At 39.9% G+C, this 22,368-nt stretch overlaps 1 protein-coding gene, 1 non-coding gene and 1 pseudogene across 2 annotated transcripts; 1 reads left to right on the forward strand and 2 right to left on the reverse strand.

The window, feature by feature from the left end:
• Window positions 1–853: 853 nt before the first annotated feature.
• Window positions 854–934, reverse strand: LOC121753480. The gene has a single exon (XR_006040453.1). It is a non-coding gene; the product is annotated as a small nucleolar RNA R160 (small nucleolar RNA).
• A 404-nt stretch (window positions 935–1,338) lies between these two features.
• LOC121751984 (thioredoxin H2-like) lies at window positions 1,339–2,589 on the forward strand. Its single transcript, XM_042146830.1, has 3 exons — window positions 1,339–1,579; window positions 1,808–1,930; window positions 2,239–2,589. Exons 1-3 carry the CDS (start codon window positions 1,439–1,441, stop codon window positions 2,386–2,388), a joined length of 414 nt encoding a protein of 137 aa, XP_042002764.1. The 5' UTR covers window positions 1,339–1,438; the 3' UTR covers window positions 2,389–2,589.
• A 759-nt stretch (window positions 2,590–3,348) lies between these two features.
• Window positions 3,349–12,756, reverse strand: LOC121752700 (annotated as a pseudogene).
• Between the last annotated feature and the right edge of the window lie 9,612 nt (window positions 12,757–22,368).

The following is a 22,368-nucleotide window of genomic DNA, read 5'->3' on the forward strand; positions in this document are numbered from 1 at the left end:
AAGTTGGAGATTTTTTTAAAATAAAACCTAAATTAGGCAAAGAGGATACTATAAGTAGGGAAACGAAATTATGTTTAACCCTTTATAATATGATATGATCCGGTAGACTTGATCATAATCTGGCCATAAGGCTATTGTTTAACACTTTATTTGTCTAAATTAATGCCATTTTTTTTTTCTTATTTCAACAAGTAAAATGAAAATTCATGACACAACAATAATAATTCAACAATATGTTACATTGAGGTCCATTGATTTGGATCGAAAGAATTACTTATGGTCTGACGTTACTGCAGTATGGCAGAATAATCAAGGTTACAAGGCAGTACTTGTTTAGCTAAATAATTCGGCAATTTGGTTAAACACAGATATCCTTTTGTTCGTATATTAATTTTGTTAACAATATTGCTTCAAATTAATATTTATGCTAAGATCATGTACTACCAATTTTGACACGAGAAACAATCGAACTTGTTGAGAGTGAAACAAAACCGTACTCCAAATAATAAAATGTAAAAAATACTACTAAAATAAAGGGTAAAATAAGGAGAAATTATAAATTTATAAGATTGACTAAAATGATTAATTTTGCAAAGAGAATACGAACTCAGAGAATATTACAATGTCGTGGACGATAGTTGCAGATCATCGTCAATTTGAATTGAAATCATTACTACCATGTCATGCTGTAAAGCATAAATATTTACGATTCAAACAAAAAAGAGAGGAAACTCAAAAACTTAGAAGAATCAAATACAGCAACAATCACTCTCTTCAAATTCATTAAAAAATCTACATAAAAGATAATTAGCTTCCCAATTCAAATAAAATACTCAAAGTTTTGGTTGGCAAAAGCAATCAGAGAACTTTGAAGACCATAATTATCAAGAAAAATCCACATTGGAATTCGGACTGATAACTTCATCATTTTGCTAAGCCGACAAAAATTAGAAGGGAAGAAGAAGAAGAAAGATCGTGTTTTGGTAAAACAAAATAGAATATGAAAGACTCGATACAAAATCCCAACAAATTGTTCTACCAAATTCTGTTTTTTATAGCACCCAACTACCTTCTCGGAGTTTCTTCACAGATTAATCTCATATCTGCAAAGGGCCGATTTGTGCTTACCAAATTGAAAACCTCTCATTCGAAAATAATGAAAAATAGAATAAAAAAAAGTCAAACAAGAAGGGAGCTGCGCTTCAGGTAAAATAAAACCAGATCAAATAAATAGGGTTTTTGAAGTGGACCTCATCTCAATCGGGCCCGCGTTAAATGGGCCAGCCACTTCATTTATCTTTATACAGTCCTCGGCCATCAGAATTTGGGCTATCAATTTGATAGAGGAAAGTTGTTCTCACCGGCAACTGTAGCTCTAAAATTCCTAATTTGTATAATCGTGACTTCAATACTCATTCATTCTTATTACTGACAAATCATGGGTGGTATATTTTCTTCGATTGTAGGCGGAGAGGCAGATTCCGCCGTGGAATCGTCTGAACCGTCGCGCGTCACCGCCTTTCACTCGTCTCAGCGCTGGCAGCTCCATTTCGATGCCTCTAAGAAATTAAATAAACTGGTGCAGTCTCTTTTCAAATCTAATTCTAATTCTAATTCTAATTCTGCTCAGATCATCAATCTAAATTATTATCCCGTTCCAATTCTATGATCACCCTCACATTATTCCTTTTTCTTCTTTTGTTTCGAGGGGAAATATCAAAATCGGCTAGTTTTGAATTCCATTTCCGATTCACTGCTATCCGATCTGGGGAGACTATTGACTTATCTCTCTGCTTGGTTGTATCAGATGGTGGTGGATTTCACTGCGACATGGTGCGGGCCGTGCAGGTTCATGGCGCCGGCCTTCGAAGCGATGTCCGCCAAATACACCGACGTTGACTTCGTCAAAATTGATGTCGATGAACTCGCTGTACGCTACTTTCCTCTCATATTTCAATTCTTCAAAATTGATGTATTTTTCTCATAGATCTGCACAAATCCACATTGATATGATTATGATTTATAAATGCGATTGGCGTGGTAGATGGATGCGTGAAAACCATGACAGAATGGCAATTGACAAAGGCTTTATTTTTTTGAATTAGGGTTTATTAATCCTCTAATTAGTTTTTCATCATTCTAATTACAGTTTATTCATCGAAATTAGAATTCAGTTAAATTGAATACATTGTGATCCCATATTGAATTTGAGCTGATTCGTGATCAACGATTGTGTAGGACGTGGCAAGGGAGTTCGCAGTGCAGGCGATGCCAACGTTCGTGTTGCTAAAGCAGGGGAAAGAGGTGGATAGGGTCGTCGGAGCAAAGAAGGATGAGCTTGAGAATAAAATTGGGAAGCACAGGGAAGCTCCTAAATTTGCTGCATAAACTTTTATTTCATTAAAAGGATTTTATGAATTCAACTCATGGTATATTACTATATTATGTGTAAAATGGACGTGAGTGAATCAACTCGATTGTGATAGCATTTGTGAGCAAATTTAACATTATGCCATTCTCATTGGGAATCTGTTCACATTTGTTTGAAATTTTAAGTGTGTGATTGAAATCTACTTGACATTGAAGAAATTAACTTTTTCCTTTTTGTTAGGAGGTAATTGAGACTGGATGGACTACAATATTTCATCTAGTATAGCTAAATTAGAAGGCTTAATTTTCTTGATTTGCAATGTTGTACAAGTGGACTAAAATGGTATGTGCTGGAGAAGATGTCCCTCAGTAATTAATTGCTAAAAAATTCTCAAACTTTGACTTAATTTTGGATCATGACGTGCTTTATAAATAGTTGAAATCTTTTTGGGTCTTTTAAGGGATAATTGCTTTAAATATCCATCAGTAATTTGTTTCTTTAATTAATTGAAATGTTTTTGGGATAAGTGATTTTATTTTTCTTCATTTGCAATGTTGTACGAGTTGACTAAATTGGTATGTGTGCGTTCCACATGAGAACATGTCACTCAGTAGCTTGGTTCTTTTGAGGATTAATAATTAATTGCTTAAAAAATCATAAACTTTGATTTATACTTGGTTTAAGACACGCTTTAAATAGTATAAAAGTTTTTGGATCTTTAAGGGACAATTGCTTTAAATATCAAAACTTTATTTTCAATTTTGGTTAAAGACCGGCTTTATAAATAATTGAAATATGTTTTCATCTATAACAAGATAAACATATTCAACACAATTAAACTTCCAAACACTTAATTGTGAATGACATGTAGTTAGTGCACTCATGTGCAAGAAAATCAGACCATTCAAATTTTTAGAGCAACAAACTCTTATATTAGTCCAAGTTCGTAGTGAAAGTGAAAAGTAGTAGTAGTAGTATTTGTCGAATGGCCTCAATTTGCAAGGCATCTGATTATTTGATACTCGGCATATCTATAACCCAACTTGCTAGGCATGTGAATCTTTGACACTCTCCAAATCTATTACAGAATCCGAAAAAGAAAAAGAAAAAGTAGGAAGAGCTTCCGATTCGAGTAAGGATTGTATATAACTGTTGGCTTGGCTCTCACACTCTTACTTCTTCAGCTAGATTCGGGTAGATTCCTCGGAGACTTTGGTGAGTTGGTACCTTGAACCAACCACGGCCATAAATTTAATGCTCCAATTACAGAATATTAAAATAAAAAATGTTGCAAAATCACATTAAGGACTTACCGTTGGTGTTGCCATGCTTGTGGAAGGGCCAGAGATTGACAAGGCGCTCCAAAACCGCTGCGCTTTTGGAGAAGTAACCGGTGAATCCTTGAGGAATTGTTGGTGGGGGGAAATCCTCAGCTGGCATTGCGAATGGGCGTACCATCTTCTCCATCATTTCTAAAGTTAAGCATGATCCTACTTCCTGCAGCCTCTCAGGGCCCATTATTGGCAATGTATGCTCCTGGTGCAACGATGCTGCCTCACTATCATTTCTGTGTTTAATTACAAAAAAACAATGATCTAAGCATCCAAATGAGAACATAAAGTTAAATGGTTGAGTTTCTGCAGAGTTGGGCATAAGCCTATGCTAAAAGTATAAACATGACGTCGAAAGTCAGGTTACAATCTTAAAAATACCTCCAGAGGGGACAAATCTGCACCTCTGCTAAAAGTCATCTCCACCCGAAATCTCGTTGGATCTTCAAAAGCCACCTGCTTTCAAATTTGATATTGAGTACTAGCAGTATTAAAACTTACTGGATACATGTTTTCAACATTGAAAATCAATAATAATGCACTGGCATTCTGTAGCTCGAAATTTCAGCATTACATAACAGAGAATATCGCGGAAAATTTCAGCTTTAAGCACTATAAAAAGGATCAGAATGAAAATAAGGGGTTCTAAAAATATTCCTGCGTACAGTTGCCAATCAGAAAACCTTCCAATGAAATAAATGGAGGCAATGAAAGAGTACCAACCTCGGTGTTCTCAAACAACCTCAACACAATGTAACTCATGTAATCAAGCTCCTTTGTCCTATGCAACCGGTCCAAGGCATTATCACAAACAAGGCTATTTTCTCCTTGAAGCGATTCGTCCAGGTTGCAATAACGAAGAACATTCATTAATGAATGGATTTGTGATTCCTGTGATTTCATAATAAATTGAGACAGTTGAACATGGAAGCAAAGACAAGTAAAAAGCCCATAATATTTCTGTATTTATGTTTCATTCCAAGACAGAAAATGATAACAATTATCACAATGCAATACTCCTCTCGCCAGGAGGAGTAAGAATTTGATGCTAGATTTAATCCTCTGGATCAAGTAAACTACTAGTCTATCGTAAGTAAAGCCAAATATGTTTTTACATGAAGAATCCAATTCACAGGTGATGACCCTACATAGATTGATAATAAGTAATGTTGTTTGCCCTTTTTGAACTTAATGATTCAGAAATCATAACGTATTTCAATCAAAGCTTCTGAGACAATGTGTTTTATTTGAATCACTGCATAAAATCTATTGCAATAACTCGTGCTAGTTAATGATGTGTTCAGTTGTGCAGCCATTGCAGTTGTGAGTTATTGACAGGCAAGCTCCAAAATCCAAAAATAAAGAATGAAATGCAGTTTATGAAGAAATGCTCAATGACTTATGCTCCAAAACAATGCTAAAAAGAAAGTTGAGGAAGAAAATCATATGAAGCAGTAATGGTTACTCACAGAAGTGAAATATAGCCTTGTTCGCACATGCCGCTCTGGTGTTTTCACATTTGCATATCTGACAAAGTCAAAGAATTTATAGATTAGAGAGATACAATATCTGCTTCCAACATTTCAAGCCAATATTCTTTGCAAGAAAATCGTGATAAGAAAGAAGTTAAAGGACATTCTTGTGAGCAAAGAAGAACAAAGGAATATTTACTTTGGGTCCAGACGGTATTCAATTTCTTTGTCATCATCTTCATCTTGATCCATTGACATTTCACTGGTAAAACTGGTTCTTCTCGAGCTTTCAGTTTTATTCTGAGACTTCAATAAGTAATCTCCATCTTCCTTTCCAGTATTGAGGATATCTTGGTTGCACTTTAATTCAGCAACACTGATTGCTTCTTCACGTGTATTTCTTAGGTGAGTTAGGTCAATCAAAATTTTACCCATTAAGCGCCGTGCAATCTGAGATTTCATTGGAAAGTTTTGTACATCAACATGAGCAAAATTTTATGTGTACGTGTGAGAGAAGAAAGAGTAAGAGCTGCAAAACATGATCAGCCATGTGAACAAAACCATTTAAAATACCTTAGGTAATAGAGAGCTCCTCTATTTATCTAGTATTTTAGTTTGATGATATACAACTTTGCATCTAGTTTATTCAGAGAACCGTGCAATGAGATTTTATAGCACAGAACCTAATACAAATTTGAGTTCAGAGACAGCCCAAGCCTTGGCAGCAACATTTTAATATTGTACAGCGGATCCAGATAACATGCAATCATAACTTTAAGGCATTATGATTCTTGAATCAATAACGAGAACCACTTGGTTCCCAGTAATGAATGGATCCTATCATCCTACTCACTACTCAGCTAAAATCATATGTGAACTAGTTCATTCCCTAGCTTTCAGATAGTTGGATATATTCTGAGTGAACAGCTGCAAAATTAGCCCTAAGGAAAGCAGAGAAAATACATACTGTAGAAGATTACCTTTGATCCAATTTTTAGTTTTTGCCTTGGATTGATTCCATACTCATTTGGAATAACACCATCTGCGAGTAACTGAAGAGAAAGAGGACCACATAATACTAAAGCATAAGTAACTAGAAGCCCATAATGAACACATACTTCTACCCATGCACTTATCTTGAAAGAGGGTGTACAAGATGTTATTTTACATTTTTTTGTTTCCAGTTTTGATGGAATGTAGAAACCCTGAAGAAAACAAAAACATCACAAAACCTGTATTAAATACCTGAGCAACTTTGAAGAGTTCATCTAACCCTTCCAGATTAAGATGTGCATTGTGCAAGAGATCATATCTGTTGAAAGGGAATGCATTGTTGTGAATTCACAGTAACAGTATAGAGGATCTACAGAAACAGTACAATCATAATTATGCAATATGCATGGTTTTCCATATACGTGATTGGTATTAGGAACAAATTAAAGTTCCAGCTGGAAGAAAAGAACCTAAGAAAATGGATTGGCAAAAATATATAACAAAAAGAAAGACAAAACCCAAAGAAAACATCACAAGCACAATACCACTATCCAGAATCCAGCATATCTAAAGTGGGGAGATAAAACTCAATTACATGTAGGATTAACATCACGCCATGCATAACATGGAAAAATATAATAGTAATGCCTTACTTGCAAGAATCATAAACATCAGGAATTTGTGTTATATCAAACCGCCTGCACGTTCATAAAGACCCAGCAAATGAATCAGCCAGATATAACTAGATAAGTGAATCCGAGCACTTCTACTGATCACAGGAATGTCAGCAAATCCTGGAAAGCAACGAAAGATGACTTACCCTTTGCGCTCATTATACAAATCCCTCTCAAGTTTTCTCCATCGGGCAAACATGAAAAGAAATCCCTCACTGCCACAAGGTAAACCCGCTGCAATCCGATCAACATCTATATTTGTCTTACCAAGTGCCTTAGCCTGATCATATGGGGAAATCATGTCATATGAACTTGTCTCCACAAGCTCCTCATCTTCATCCATGGCTAAACATCTTACTTGTTCTGTAACCTTCTTTGTTAAATTGACCTAGTAATTACAATAATCAGCAGATTAGGACTGACATGATAATAATGAAAAGCTTTCAAACTAAACAAATTACATGTCAGAGGAAGATATGCCACTGGTAAGTAGTAATCAAGGAAAAGAGTAACTTTTACCAGTTTGGGTAAAAGTTCAGAGGCATTTGCAGGAAGTCCAGCACCATCAACCATCCACGGTTTCTCTGGACAGCTAATATGAACAGATTTCATGCCAGACGTTATGATCTCATTTAGCCTGGCCTAAAAAAATAACACAAATAACTTTTTTCACTAACCAGAGCACCAAACAAATTTTCTCAGTAACAAAACAAATTGTGTAGCATGTGAGACAAACCTTAGCTTCTTTTATCTCAATACTGGCATTGTCAAGCCCATCCAACATTGAGGAGTCCTTACTGACAAGTGATACCTTAAAAAGATAAGAGAATGAAAGAGTGAGGTTCCCCTTTATTTATACGTATGATTTTTATGTATGTATGTATGTACGTATGTATGTACGTACGTATGCATGCACACATGCACAAACACCTAACATCCATGACCCCCAGGTGAACAAATCAATGTAATACATGAAAAAATGCATTCAACTAATGTGGTTGTTCATGTGTTACATTGATTTGTTCATCTCGAGTTCAGGGATTTTAGGTGTTGTGCGTGAGTAATCAGTTCTCATGTAAAGTGTCATTCAAAGGGGACGCTCCTTGCCATATGCCAGCCTATATAGGAGTGTTCGGTTAAGTCCAAATACATGCTACATATTGCATTAAAGATGAACCATTTTCAGCCCTTGTCGTGGATTCATCCCTATATTGAATTAGTTCGTGGTCAGGGATTCAAATCGCATAGGTGGCGAAAATTCTGCTTTCTTTCATTTGTTGCAGCAAATTCATATTATTCCATCTGGAACTATTTTATATGATAAATGCGGTTCCTGTAATAACTAAATCCTATATGTATACATACATAAGACATAACCGAACATGATTAGGTTACTGACCAAAATAGGTGTCAGTTGCCCTTCCAAGTCAAGAAGACCTTTAGCAAAAGCAGCTGCTGACATCTGGTCAAGGAAAATAACTTATGTGAACAAATCTTCATTCAGAAGTAAGTCAAAGCATGACAATAAATCATTACACAAAAATAGTGTTTCTAAACTCTAATACTACCTCCAAAATAATTGATACCTGCAGACATGCATAGAAAAATACAAAGAGTGGTTTCATTTAAATATCAACTAAATTTGAAGCATAACCTGTACACGGCCTTATCTGAACTGTATATTTTTAGGTCGTGACGATATGTACTGTGGAGACGAAGCAATCCAGTGCCTTCGCCTGAGGAGACAACATAGAAAAATTTAAGCATTTTTTATTATTTTAACTTTATTTAAATAGGTTGATGGAGTAGCATGCACAATGTGGCTCCAAAGTTCATAAGAAACAAGCATCCGTCAAATTCACATTAAGAAAAGAAAAATATTTAAACAAAGGAGTCGATTTGGAGAAAATAATGAAAGAACATGCTCCACCACCAATAAGAAAAAGAGAGTTGAAAGCAACAAAAGCAACAAGCCCCAGAGGTTCACCATAACGTGTTCTCATATCAAACATAAAAAGAAAATGAACACAGTAGTTTAGTTCAAAATTTATTCACTTGAGATTCATAAAAAGGGCTAACCATAAGAGATACCCTTTTGGTTTAGTAAAAACAGATTATACCCACCTTTATAAAATTATAAAAACTACAGACTTTTCATGTAACAAACATAATTATCAATAATGACTTTATTCATAAAAAAAACTACATCCACCCCACCCCACCCCACCCCACCTCACCCCTGTTGTCGTCATCAACTCTCATGCCTCACCCAATCATCTTCCTATGTCACCCCCCTCATCTTCCCACCCCAACTCCACGCCCTCGTCATCTATTGCCATTCTCGTAGTATGCATCTGTTTACTTTTAAACAAAACATGAACACTACAAGCTCACATGATTGTTTTGCAAGCGTGCAAGCATGTACTATTAGCAAAAACTGACTTAATGCACTCTTACACACGCTAGCTCATGCATCATTTGAGTATGTAAACATGCATTAGACAAAACTGGCCCAATGTATGCCTACACACAAAGGAAAATGGTAAGAATGGGTATTGTTATTATTATAGTAGTGGGATAATTTGTCTTCCTTAACTCAAAATGGATATTTTCCATTTCATCTTTTATAAAAACAAGTCCTAATAAAATGCCATATTAGGCCACAAGTACGCAACTGAAAGTATCCATTTGTTTCAAAATTATTCACTTGAGATGTAGAAATCAAGTCTTAATCAAATGCCAGATTAGGCCAAAGCTACACAACTAATTGTGTGACAGCTGATTGCTCACCTGGATACATATTGTTCCGAAAGTACCTGCCCAATTCTTCTGCCTGAAAAGGTAAAACAATTAGTACAGTGTGCTATGTACAATTTTTTTTGTAAGATAATTAGTGAGCATATTATTGTCTCATAACAAAAATTACATATTTTGAAACACAAAGATTGAGATCAGCAGGCATAAAGCAACCAAATTGCAACCTGCTTTCTCCCAGCATGAGTTAGAACACCACCATATTTAAGAACCATCAGTGCCTCAGTAGGTCGTTCTTCTTCTCCTTCACCATTAGGGTTTGGAACCTTGACCCACTTTAATGGCTTAAGTTGGACCTTTCTGTATATGCCAGAGAAATGACCCCCCTGGATACCAAATACATAAATAATATGTTAACAATCAAAACCATCTCCAGGAAATCCCTTGAAATAAGAGAAGTTAAAAGAAAGAGGTGAAAATGCAATCTAATATTGGAAATAGGTCACCACTAGATTGAGAAAAATCACTAGAAGGGATACAGATGAAAGAAAATATAGGTGCTTGTGGGGTTCCTAATCTACAGACAGACATTCTAACAATAAAGTTTATCTAGCAAAAAATGTGTTGTTTTTCATAAGGTACATTCAGGACTAGTTGATCAGAGAACTTTGAAATCCCATAAACCGATTTTCCAGTTACCAATTTGAGGAAGTGACAAGATCAGACACTTCCGAATCACTACATTGAAGCATAAGTTAATAGGAAGGCAGTAAGGAGGAGGGAAAATAAAAGTGAGATCAAGGGGGGCTCTTAAAGGCAGATGAGATGTCCTAAGATCTCAGAAATCACACCTTTTAGAAGAAATTTGTATGCAACAAAATGAAACAAACAAGACATCCACATAAAAACGGGTACCAAAAAATGAGGCAACTTCATCATGTTCCGCACATTTTCACCATAAAATGGGCAAGCACACAGATAATCAGAGTTGAAACTACATGAATATTCTAATTTATCGACCAAAAGACAACAGAAATAATAGCATTGTATCAAAGCGGTTGAAGTGCTATCTAAGTTGACCTCCTCAAGAACAGCTTTCACTTGACGAAGCTTTTCCGCATGTTCAATATCTTCAGCTTCACTATCACTTTCTCGTCCAGGTCTGAATGACAATTTGAACATCAGTCAAAAGTGATCTTTCAACAAGCACATTAATTGCTATGATTATGATAAGCTAAATTTTTAAACAACCTATAAAAATAAGGCTGAAATAAATATTCCTCAGACTCCAAGAGAACATGACTTAGAGGTAAGTCAAGGGGTTTTTTCTTTTTTTGTTCTAGAATAGAACTTAGATTCCTTGTTTGTTCTAGACTTTTTTTTTGTTCCGGATTTGGGAGAGACGCATGACTCTCATGCGTCACATTTTAAGGAGACGCATGACGATTATGCGTCTTTTATAGAGACGCATGAGGGACATGCGTCTCTCAATTTTTTCGAATTTTAATTGAAAGACGCATGAGGGTCATGCGTCTTAGGGTAAAACGCATGACACTCATGCGTCTCTCCATAAAACATCAAATGGCTTTGTAGTTCAGTGGTAAGAATACCATATTGTGGCTGTGGAGACTTGGGTTCGAATCTCAGCAGCCACACTAGGTTAAGTTTTTAGCATTTTATGGTTTTACTCATTCCCAAGTCATTAATTAATTTTCACTTAGTAATAGCAGATTTTGTAGATAGTTTTTTACTCTGGATGCTGAGTACTATAAATATCAAATAGCTATGATGCGCATTGATCTTGGATCGTCTTGTTTTTCCACATGCAATAGTCTTGTTTCCTCATTTGGATTGCCCACAAAAACTAAAAGTACTAGTAATAGTTATATGCATTAATTAATTATTAATAAATTTCAATAAATATTGGAGTAAGGATAACCTAAAAATTGTGGTGTGGCTGCTGGGATTCGAACCCAAGTCTCCACAGCCCCAATATGGTATTCTTACCACTGAACTACAAAGCCATTTGATGTTTTATGGAGAGACGCATGAGTGTCATGCGTTTTACCCTAAGACGCATGACCCTTATGCGTCTTTCAATTAAAATTCGAAAAAATTGAGAGACGCATGTCCCTCATGCGTCTCTATAAAAGACGCATAATCGTCATGCGTCTCATTAAAAGGTGACGCATGAGGGTCATGCGTCTCTCCCAAATCCGGAACAAAAAAAAAGTCTAGAACAAACACGGAATCTAAGTTCTATTCTAGAACAAAAAAAGAAAAAGCCCGTAAGTCAAGAGTTGAGCACATGTACAAGTTAATTAGTTAAGGAATTAAAGAAGGAAATATTTCACACCTAGATCGAGGTACTAGAATTCTTGTAGCATCCAGAAGATCTTGCAACTGAACTGCACTTTTCAGCTTAGTCTGAAAGAGTGTAAAGGAGGTCGATACACATTAACTTATTCAAGATAGTTGGAGTGCCATCAGTGAAGTAAAGCAACAAGAACTCTGAAAAGGTAAAAACTACGTCTGCCCTAGGTCTTCCCCCATTGTATTTTAGCATCAAGTTCAAAAGCTTTTCCTCAGTGACTTTCAATTTGACTTTCTGCTTTGGTGTTCTGTCTCCACTGCAAGCAAAGAAACATATGACAAGAGAGCCAATGCATTAAAAACTGCACAGAAACAATAGCAATGCTGCAAAGATGATATATCTTACTGCCGAACAATTGCAATTACACAACGTAGCTCCTCGGATTGCCCAAATGTCCCAATTATCCCACTTCCTTGCCGAGTGAGTCCTTCTGACTGCTGAACAGGCTCGTTGACTTTCCACGGCAGAATTGGAGGAATTGTAGAAGAAAGATGTGGGGCTTTTGCATCAAGAAACATCTTCCTCAACACACAAGCAGCGTCATCATAATATCTGCAAAAGGACGTAACAAAATCAAGGAGAGAGAATGCATAGAAACACAAGATGAAAGAGACAAAATAGAAGAAAAAGAAAAAGAAATTTTAAGATAAATGAAATTTTGAAGTTGACAGGATGCAAAATTAACCACAGAGTTCACAAGCACAATAATGTTATAACATATATACTTCTATAAAGTAGAACAACTATATTAAGAATTATTCCTAATCAATATCGATTTATGACACATAAAATCAAACACCCAGGAAAATAAAACAACAACCAGAAAGGTTACTTGTAAAAGTTCTTAACAAAGCTCCATCCATTGACATCACAAACATATGAACGTCCCTCACAGCGCAGAAGATCAAATCCACAAACCTGTACATCAAAAAAGAAATTATGTATACAGTTATGAGTTATGAGTAACCAAACAGTACAGAACGTACATACTGAACTATTCTAAAGATCAAGAAAAAACAAGCTCAAAGTTAATGTATTAATGCAACACATTTTAGCAGGCCATACCGCCGCTCATCATTTGAATCCCACTAATAAAGATAAAAAGATTTTGCGAAAGCATCCAGAAATAATATGGTCATTATGCATGCAAACATGATAGGAAGACCACAAAACATAGTTCAGTTCTAATTGGCATGATAAAAATATTTAAAAGAAGGAAGCAAAAGATAAACAGCAGAAGTTTTATTTTTTGACTTACAGCTTGCCTGAACGCAATGCAAACCTCTCTTGCCATTTGTTTCTCAGTTGGAGTGAGAAGAACAGGATATCTGACCTGCAGGAAAGACAATATAAGGCAGAGAAAATTAAGTGGACTAAAGAATGCAGCTCTAGACTTCAGAATCAAAAACTTAAAGCAGAAGCCAGGTAAGCAGCAAATAAGAGATATCAACATTTTAAACTAAGTAATCTGTCATAATTAAAAACTTATTTATACATGTATAAGTCAAAAATATTTAAGACTAAGAGAAAAATGATAGGAACAGTAGCCGGACCCTGATAGCTCCTAGTAAAAAATATACTATCACTTATCATAGGGACACAGTCATAGTGCAACACAGAAGCCTTGATAAGGCTAATTTCATGCATCGGTCTAGGGGTTTTATTTCGTGAAATTACTGGGTCTAACGCACGATTTAAGCCAGGTGTGTGAAGGTTTTCGCTAGATCCAGGAAAAGAAGAGGACGCTTGCATGGTCCTAGGAAACTGGCGAAAAAGTGGACATTATGAAGGAAATTGCTTGACGGAGGAAGCCTCGGAGTTGAAGGGTAGATTAGGGATTTCTACGAAGACTCTAGAAGGCTATGTCCGCATCTATAAAAGGAAGAAGCATGCAAGCTGGAGGGATCTTCTCGGTGGAGACCTTGCTAACAGCCTGTAGCTTAGTCCATTCTCTTCACACTCTTGGGTTCTTTCGGTGGGAAATTCAGGGCACACTAGGGGGTTCACCTCTAGCTTTCATACATTTTCGATCTGGTTGTAACACCGTCCTTCTTTAGGGCGAAGAAACAATTTATTTTCTGCTTTCGTTTCTGCTGAATTCGCCGAGCTTCGCTGTTCGAGGCTCGAACCTCTTTTGTTTCTGGATATTTCTTACTTTTATGCAAGTTTCGTTTTCGTTTACGTCGATCGTGATGGTTCCTGTTGTTTGATTGTGTTTACTTGAATTCTGGAGTTGGATTGTTGGAGTTAGTTGATTTCTGGATTATTGCAGGTTAATGGTTGAATCTGGGAGAATGGAGCTGGTTTGTGAATGAATCGGGGTTTTGTCTGGTTAATGTTGTGGAGTTGTTTGTGATTGTTGGAATTTGGCGGTGATCTGAGCAGATCTGTTAGAATCGGAGTTATGGAGTTGAATTTGTTGATTGTTGAGTTTGGATTGCTTGGATCCGGAGTGGATTAAGCGTCCGACGTGATTCTGAGCAGGAGTGTTTAATTTTATGCCGCGCTTACGTGTATTTCGCCTAGTTTACGTAGATCTGGTGTATTTCCGATTCGTAGCAAGTTTCCGGCGTCCAAATTTCTATATTCTGTTCGAATCCAGGAGTATGCTCTGTTTTCTGCATCTACGCGTCTGAGTTGGTTAGGAAATTACATGGGTTGGTTGTCTGCAGCTTTTTACCGTACTTGCTATATCTGGAAACATGGTCCCCACTGTTAGTTGCTTTCTGTTTAGCTAGATTAGGTAATTGTTTACTTAGTCTAGGGAGTAATTGTGTCTTTCGGATTTGATGTCTGATTCCAGTAAGTTTTCTGTGTCCTAGGTCTAGCGTTTACATTTCTTGCCTAGATCTAGTGATAGTTAAAATCTCAACCCCTTTGGCGTGGCAGCAGCCGTTTGTTTCCATAGTCTCTTAGCACTACTTTGCGAATCCATCTTTGTGGGATCGACCTCACTTCCCTATACTAATTCATAGTATTCGGGTTGAGGGATTTATTTTTGAAGGGGAGTCGAGTGTGTCCAACGACAAAAACACTGTAGTTCTCTTGAGTTCCTGGACCCAGTGATCCAGTGGATTTAAGGAGCGTTGTGTCTGGACCGAGCTTTGCATTAATTCTCATATGTGCACACTTGCTTACTCCTGAGTCTAGTCATTCGACATTAGAGTCGAGTGAGAGAGGACCACCACTTCTAATGGCGCCGTTGCCGGGGATGGATGGCGTGCTTAGTGTTAGTGTTCAGAGTCTGTGGTGTAAATAGTTTTGATTTGTTTTCCTTCTCTTTTGTTTACAGTTTATGAGCAGAGGCTCAAGATCTACCTACTGGAGCAACTCATCTGGGTGGAAACACGGCCAGTTTGATTGGCGGGTTAAGGATACAGTCTCTACTATGACCACCAGATCAGGGTTCACCACGGGAGATCCGTTTCCGAGTGAATTTACTAGCGACGAATCTTGGACGTCATCAGGACGCGAAGATCCAGAATCACCACCCGAATCAGAAACAGAGTCAGAAACAGGGGAAGCAGAGGAAGTAGTCATGGCGCAGGTGGTAGACCCAGATCCAGAAATCGGCTCTCTCACTGCCCATTTAGATGGAGAACCAGCTCAAGCTATAGTGATGAATCCACGCCAGAGAACTATCGAGATCAAGACAAACGTACTCGGCATCTTGCCGACGTTCTCTGGGCGTAGAAATGAGTGTCCGTATGAGTTCTTATATGATTGTTATTGACGATGACCACTTTTTTTATGGTATTATATGATTGTTGCGGACAAAATATAACTTTGACTTGACCTACTTTTCTGGCCTTTTAGCTTTATTTTGCCGATTGTCACTTTCATTTTTCTTATTAAGTTGGTATTGAAATTTAGGGGAGTATCCTTAGTCCCGTTGAAAATATGCTAATTCTTAATTTCAAATAAATTATTGAATTTGACTAATTAATTTGAAAAATCGAAGATGTGCATCTTTGCATTTATACTAGAACTAAATACTTACTATTTAAGAAATGCAAACAACATTTTTTGGAATATTGCATTTAAGTCTAAATCTTTGTCAATTTAGAAAAGTTGGAAAGCATCTTTACATACTATTTAAAAACGCAAACACTTTTTGAAGATTTTCGAATATTGCATTTAAGTCTAAATCTTTATGTAGGAAAGTGGGAATTAAAGGTGATGGGGTACGAACTAAACCCTAGTGGCAAGCCCAATAGCAGTGACGGCCCATCAGCCCAAAGCCCCAGGAAGAGTGTCAGTTCGGCATTACCAAAGAGTTCGGTCCCAGCTTACAGCTCGGTAGCCGACCAATCAAGCTCTACTTCTTAGATCGGCAAAAGCTGATCGGCAAAGTTCAGCAGTTCGGTCTCAGTATTCGACCGAACTGGGAGATAATGGACCCATGCAGGATCTCCACGACTTCCGTTACACCCACGATCTATTTAGTGGTGTTAAGCAGTTATTAAGCAGTTATTACCCTTCCACGATCTAGTTAGTGGGGCTGCAAACCACGATCTTAATTCGATGTATAAATAGGACTTAGATCAGATAGACAGGGTTAAGCTCTCTAGAGATAAAATATCATATAGCAAGTCTGTGTTGTAAGCTGTAATCCCAGATCAAGCAATACAATCTTGCCTTCCCTTCTTCCCGTGGACGTAGATTTACTTCAGTAAATCGAACCACGTAAATTCATTGTGTCGTAGTCTTTATTCTCTACCAGCATTTACTAACATCAGAAATTCGCGGATTCATCACTGGCGCCGTCTGTGGGAAACAGAGAACAAAATTTGTGATAAAGCGAATTTTTGACCCTTTTTCCACCCCAAAAAAATGCATACCAGATCACATACTACCCGTAATACCGTTCGTGAAAACCATGAGGAAGCTAGTCCAGCCCGCAGGTCCGGAAAACAGCCTCGGGAGACATCTACTTCCAGTTTTCACGATGAAGGAACAAGCCGCTCAAAAGGTCCACACACCGAGTCTTCCCAGCAGCCTGATCTGAATGAGGCTGTCAAGCTGTTCTTGGCTGAGAAGCAGGATGAGTTCTTAGCCTTCCTGCAAAAGAGCCATGAGCCGAAGACGAAAACGGTGGATTCTCCTTCCTCATCCAGACATGAAAGTCACTACCGCAGTAGTGCCGTGTCTTCCAGGAAGAAGAATCCTCAACCCCGACATGTTCCTGTTCCTCCTCGGTACCGGAATCACAGGAGATCTCCATCTCCTCCATACCGAAGAGATGTCGGGTTCGCCATGTACGGAGCATTGAAGACTCCGTTCTCGGACGATATCACCCGAACTCCCCTTCCACAGAACTACCGAACTCCGTCGATGACTTATGACGGACTCGTGGATCCTCATGATTTCTTGGGACGCTATCAATATAACATGGCGAACCAGGGTCTCAACGAGGTCCACATGTGCAAGCTGTTTCCCGAGCTGCTCATCGGGAACGCAAGAAGGTGGTTCGATAGCCTCCCCCAAGGCAGCATTAGATCTTACCGAGATCTAATGGATGCATTCCATAGGAGGTTCTTTCAGAAAGCGGAAGTCCGAATCACTTCGGCTCAGCTGCTTTCCATTCGTCAAGGTCGCGACGAAAAAATCAGCGACTTTATGACAAGATTCCACAAGGAATGCCTGCAAGTAGACGATCTCAACGATCTGCTTGTCATCTCGGCATTCCAAAATGGAATCCTGCCCGGAGCTCTCTACAGGAAGCTCGTTGAGTGCGGTCCGCAGACAGCTCAGGAAATGTGGGACATTGCGGACCAGTACTCCCGGGCCGATGAGGCAGACCGTCACAAACGGTCGTTAGACAGCTCATCGTCCCGAGGAGACAGAAGGAAGCCCGATCATAGCGATCAGGGGCATCCTCGCCGGACTCCATTTGAAAGAATTCAAAGGGCTCCGGTGCAAGACAGATTGGGACCCCGTCTCAATCCCGAGAAGCCGCCCGCTCAGTTCGTACCGCTGAACAAGCCGAGAGCGGAAATTTTCGAACTGCACTCTGACCTGTTCGAAAAGCCAAAGCGGATGACGAAATCAGCCGCGCGCCGACCCCAGGATAACTACTGCTCCTACCATCAAGACCACGGTCACGATACCGAGGAGTGCAGAAACTTGGCTGCAGGTATCGATGTTCTTGTGAAGGCAGGGACATTGAAAAAATACCAAAGCAAGCAGTCAAAGAAGAATAAGAAGCAGAGAGGTGCGAACTGCGCTCCTCAGGATCCGAAAAGGCAGCCGGATCCCGAAGATGATGACGAGCCGCAATATGATGGAGTAATCCAGACTATTGACGCTCTCCCTGCCGGGAAGACCAAGTCGTCCCTGAAGTCAGAGCGCAGAGGCTCCAATCGAGAGGAGCCAACGCATAAAAGGCTGAAGCAGGACGAAGTGATTACGTTCTCGGATGCTGATCCCGTCCCGGCCATCTCTCCTCACCAAGACGCCATTGTCATCCAAGCCGGAGTGGCAAACAAACTGATCCACAGGGTGTTTGTGGATACAGGAGCGTCAGTCAGCATTCTTTTTAAAGAGTGCTTCGACAAACTAGAAGTGGACCCAGCTCGGCTCAGTCCGGCTCCGCTTCCCCTGAAGAGCTTCGCCCAGGAGGACACCCGCCCTGAAGGTATTATCAGCCTTCCGATCACGGTGGGGAAAGCGCCTACTAGCTCCAGTACGATGATTGAGTTTTTCGTGGTGAAAGCTCGGTCCCCGTACAACGTCATCCTGGGAAGAGACTGGCTCAACACAGTTCGGGCCATTTGCTCCACTTATCACCTCACCATCAAGATCCCTACTAAAGGAGGGATAGCGGTCATCCGAGGTGACCAAAAGAGAGCAAAGGAATGTCTGCAAATTGCGCTTAGAAGTGCCGAGCAGTCAGACCGGCACCACCAAGCATAGCAATCACAGCAGCCGGAGTCAGAGGCAATGACCGAAGTCATACCGGAGCCGAATTCGATGACAGTTCAGCTGTACGAAGACGATCCATCCAGAACGGTTAAGATCGGCTTCGCGGGAACGCCTCTACTTCGGGAAAAAACCATCCAGCTCCTCAAGGAGTATAAAGACGTCTTTGCATGGTCTCCGTTGGACATGACCGGAGTGCCCCCCGAGGTAATCACTCATCGGTTAAATATTGATCCTTCGGTCCGGCCGATAAAACAGAAGCAAAGACTCTTTGCGGCAGAACGAAGTCAAGTCATCCATGACGAAGTCCGTCAATTATTGAAGGCGGATGTGTTATTCGAAGTGAAGTATCCTTCGTGGGTGGCCAATCCTGTCATGATCAAGAAAAAGGAAGGAGGATGGCGGATGTGCATAGATTTCACCGATCTAAATAAGCACTGTCCCAAAGATTGCTATCCCCTTCCGAACATAGATAAAAAAGTAGAAGCTTTGATAGGCTTTGAAATTTTTTGTTTTCTTGATCTGTACAAAGGATACCATCAAGTTTTAATGGATGAGATTGACGCTTCAAAAACGGCCTTCATTACTGATTTCGGCATTTTCGCTTATAAAAAGATGCCATTCGGTTTAAAGAATGCCGGAGCCACTTATCAAAGGATGGTAGACAAGCTTTTTCGGCACCTGATTGGAAAGGAGGTCGAAGTGTATGTTGACGATATAGTCGTCAAAAGCAAAAGCACTTCGGAGTACGAGCACAACCTCAAGTCCACTCTCAACGTGCTCAAGAAAGCCAACCTCAAATTTAATCCCCAAAAGTGTACCTTTTTGGTAGATTCGGGAAAGTTTCTGGGTTGTTGGGTTTCAAAGGACGGACTCAAGGCAAACCCCTCAAAAGTTCAAGTCGTTCAGAACATGGCAATGCCGAAGTCCATACATGACGTGCAAAGGCTAACCGGATGTCTAGCCGCACTGAATCGATTCCTTTCCCAAGCAGCCGAAAAGCAACTGCCGTTCTTCAAGGTGTTGAAAAAGGCACCAAAGTTCGAGTGGGGAGCCGAGCAGAAAAAGGCCTTTGACGAGCTCAAAAGTTATCTAGCCGAGCTTCCTATTCTCTCTGCTCCAACCGAAGCCGAAGTAATATTCTTATACTTAGCGGCATCGGATCAAACCATCAGCGCGGTGCTTGTACGAGAAGAAGGCCTAAAGCAGCTTCCCATCTATTTTACAAGCCGAGCATTAAGAGGTCCAGAAACCAGGTATCAACCTCTGGAAAAGATTGCTCTGGCATTAGTAAATGCAGCAAGGAGACTGCGGCCATACTTCTATGCTCACAAGGTATGCGTCTTAACTGATCTGCCACTTCGGCAAGTGTTGACCAAACCAGAAGCATCAGGCAGAATCGCCAAGTGGGCTATAGAGTTGGGAGAGCACACAATTGAATATCTACCTCGGAAAGCCATCAAGGGACAAGCCTTGGCAGATTTTCTTGCAGAAGCAAAGTTCGATCAAGCAATTCCTGTTATTGCCGAACAGAAGAATTCTGCCAATGCCGAACTAGCACAGCCCTTGGAATCCGAAGTAGAGCCGCCGGACTGCTGGAGCGGATTCGTAGATGGAGCTTCAAACAAGATGGGAAGTGGAGCTGGTATTCTACTTGTCGCTCCCGACGGACACGAGGTAACCTACTCACTTCGGTTCCTATTCCCCACTACTAATAATGAAGCCGAGTACGAAGCCCTCCTGGCCGGACTCCAGTTAGCGCAAAGTCTGCTCGTCAAATCTCTCAAAGTCCATTGTGATTCACAAGTCATAGTAAATCACATGTTGGGTACAAGTGAAGCTCGTGACGAGAGAATGAAGAAGTATTTGGACAAAGCGCAAAGCATCAGCCGAAGTTTCTCCTATTTTCGGATAATCCGCATTCCCAGAGCGGAAAATAGCCGAGCAGATACCTTAAGTAAATTGGCCTCAGATCCGAGCTCAAAGGCGGAAGAATTAATGCATCGAAGCATTGATGAAGCCGAGGTACATTCAGTATCCAGCTCGCCGAACTGGATGACGCCGATCTTGCAGTATCTGGATCAAGGACAATTGCCCGAGGATAAGAGAGAAGCTCGGAAGATCACGTGCCGAGCACTTCGGTACGAACTTCATGAAGGAGTCCTCTTTAGAAAGTCTTACCTCCAGCCGTTATTGCGGTGCGTAGGGCCAGAAGAGACGGACTACATCCTCAGAGAAGTTCATGAAGGATCGTGCGGTAGCCACATCGGAGCCAGAGCTTTAGCTAAAAAAGTTCTGAGATGGGGATATTATTGGCCAACCATGGTGCAAGAGGCAGTGCAGCTCGTCAAGAAGTGTACGAAGTGCCAAATTCATGCAAATGTCCCAAGGATGCCGCAGACCGATCTATACACTATGCAAAGCCCTTGGCCTTTCATGCAATGGGGCATAGACATAGTGGGACCACTTCCTCAAGCTCCTCGGCAAATGAAATTCCTTATCGTTGCCGTGGACTACTTCACGAAGTGGGTGGAGGCTGAACCATTAGCTACGATAACGAGCTCAAAGGCATTGGACTTCGTCTGGAAGAACATAGTGTGCCGATTTGGCATACCCCACATCCTCATCTCGGATAATGGGACTCAGTTCACCGACAAGACGTTCAAGAATTGGTGCCAAGAGCTGAACATTCAACAGCGGTTCACTTCGGTCTCCCATCCCCAAGCAAACGGACAAACGGAAGTAACGAACCGGATTCTGGTGAAAGGGTTAAAAGCTCGGTTAGAACAAGCCAAAGGACAATGGGTAGAAAATCTCCCTCAAGTCCTATGGTCCTACCGAACTACGCCCAAAACCTCCAACGGTGAAACTCCGTATAGTCTGGTGTACGGCACTGAAGCCGTAATTCCGGTGGAGATCGGCGTACCCAGTCCCCGAACTCTAAATTTCTCCTCAGAAATGAATAACGACGGACTGAGAGCAGAACTAGATCTCGCCGAAGAAAGAAGAGAATTGGCGTGCATAAAAGCAGCCAAGTATAAGGAGCAAGTAGCCCGGTATTATAACCAAAGGGTGAAAAAGCTTCAATTTCAAGTGGGAGATCTCGTCTTGAGAAACAACGAAGTAAGCCGAGCAGAAAAGCTGGGCAAACTCGAACCCACATGGGAGGGTCCATATCGGGTGTCAGAAGTCCTCGGCAAAGGGTCTTATAAATTGACTCACATGTCAGGAGAACAAGTACCCCGAACATGGCACGTCTCCAACCTCAAGAAGTTCCACTTGTAAGAGACAAAAGTCCGGTCAGTCCGTCTCGTGTCTAGTTCGGTCATAGGGGTATATGTTTTTATTTGTTTGTTTCTTACTTGTACCTTTTACTTGTCGTTTTTAAAAAAAAAAAAAAAAAAGTTTAAAGTTTTTTTTCTTTTCTTTTCATCTTTTTCATTTTTTCTCTATGTGTTTTGTCTCTATGTGCTTGTCG

Source organism: Salvia splendens, chromosome 10, assembly GCF_004379255.2.
Source record: "Salvia splendens isolate huo1 chromosome 10, SspV2, whole genome shotgun sequence".
In the NCBI taxonomy this organism is placed as follows: Eukaryota; Viridiplantae; Streptophyta; class Magnoliopsida; order Lamiales; family Lamiaceae; genus Salvia; species Salvia splendens.

Coding starts and splice junctions, on each gene's coding strand:
- LOC121751984 (XM_042146830.1), top strand. CDS start 1,439: ATGGGTGGTATATTTTCTTCGATTGTAGGCGGAGAGGCAGATTCCGCC. Junction 1,580..1,807: donor CTAAGAAATTAAATAAACTG/GTGCAGTCTCTT, acceptor TGGTTGTATCAG/ATGGTGGTGGATTTCACTGC. Junction 1,931..2,238: donor TTGATGTCGATGAACTCGCT/GTACGCTACTTT, acceptor ACGATTGTGTAG/GACGTGGCAAGGGAGTTCGC.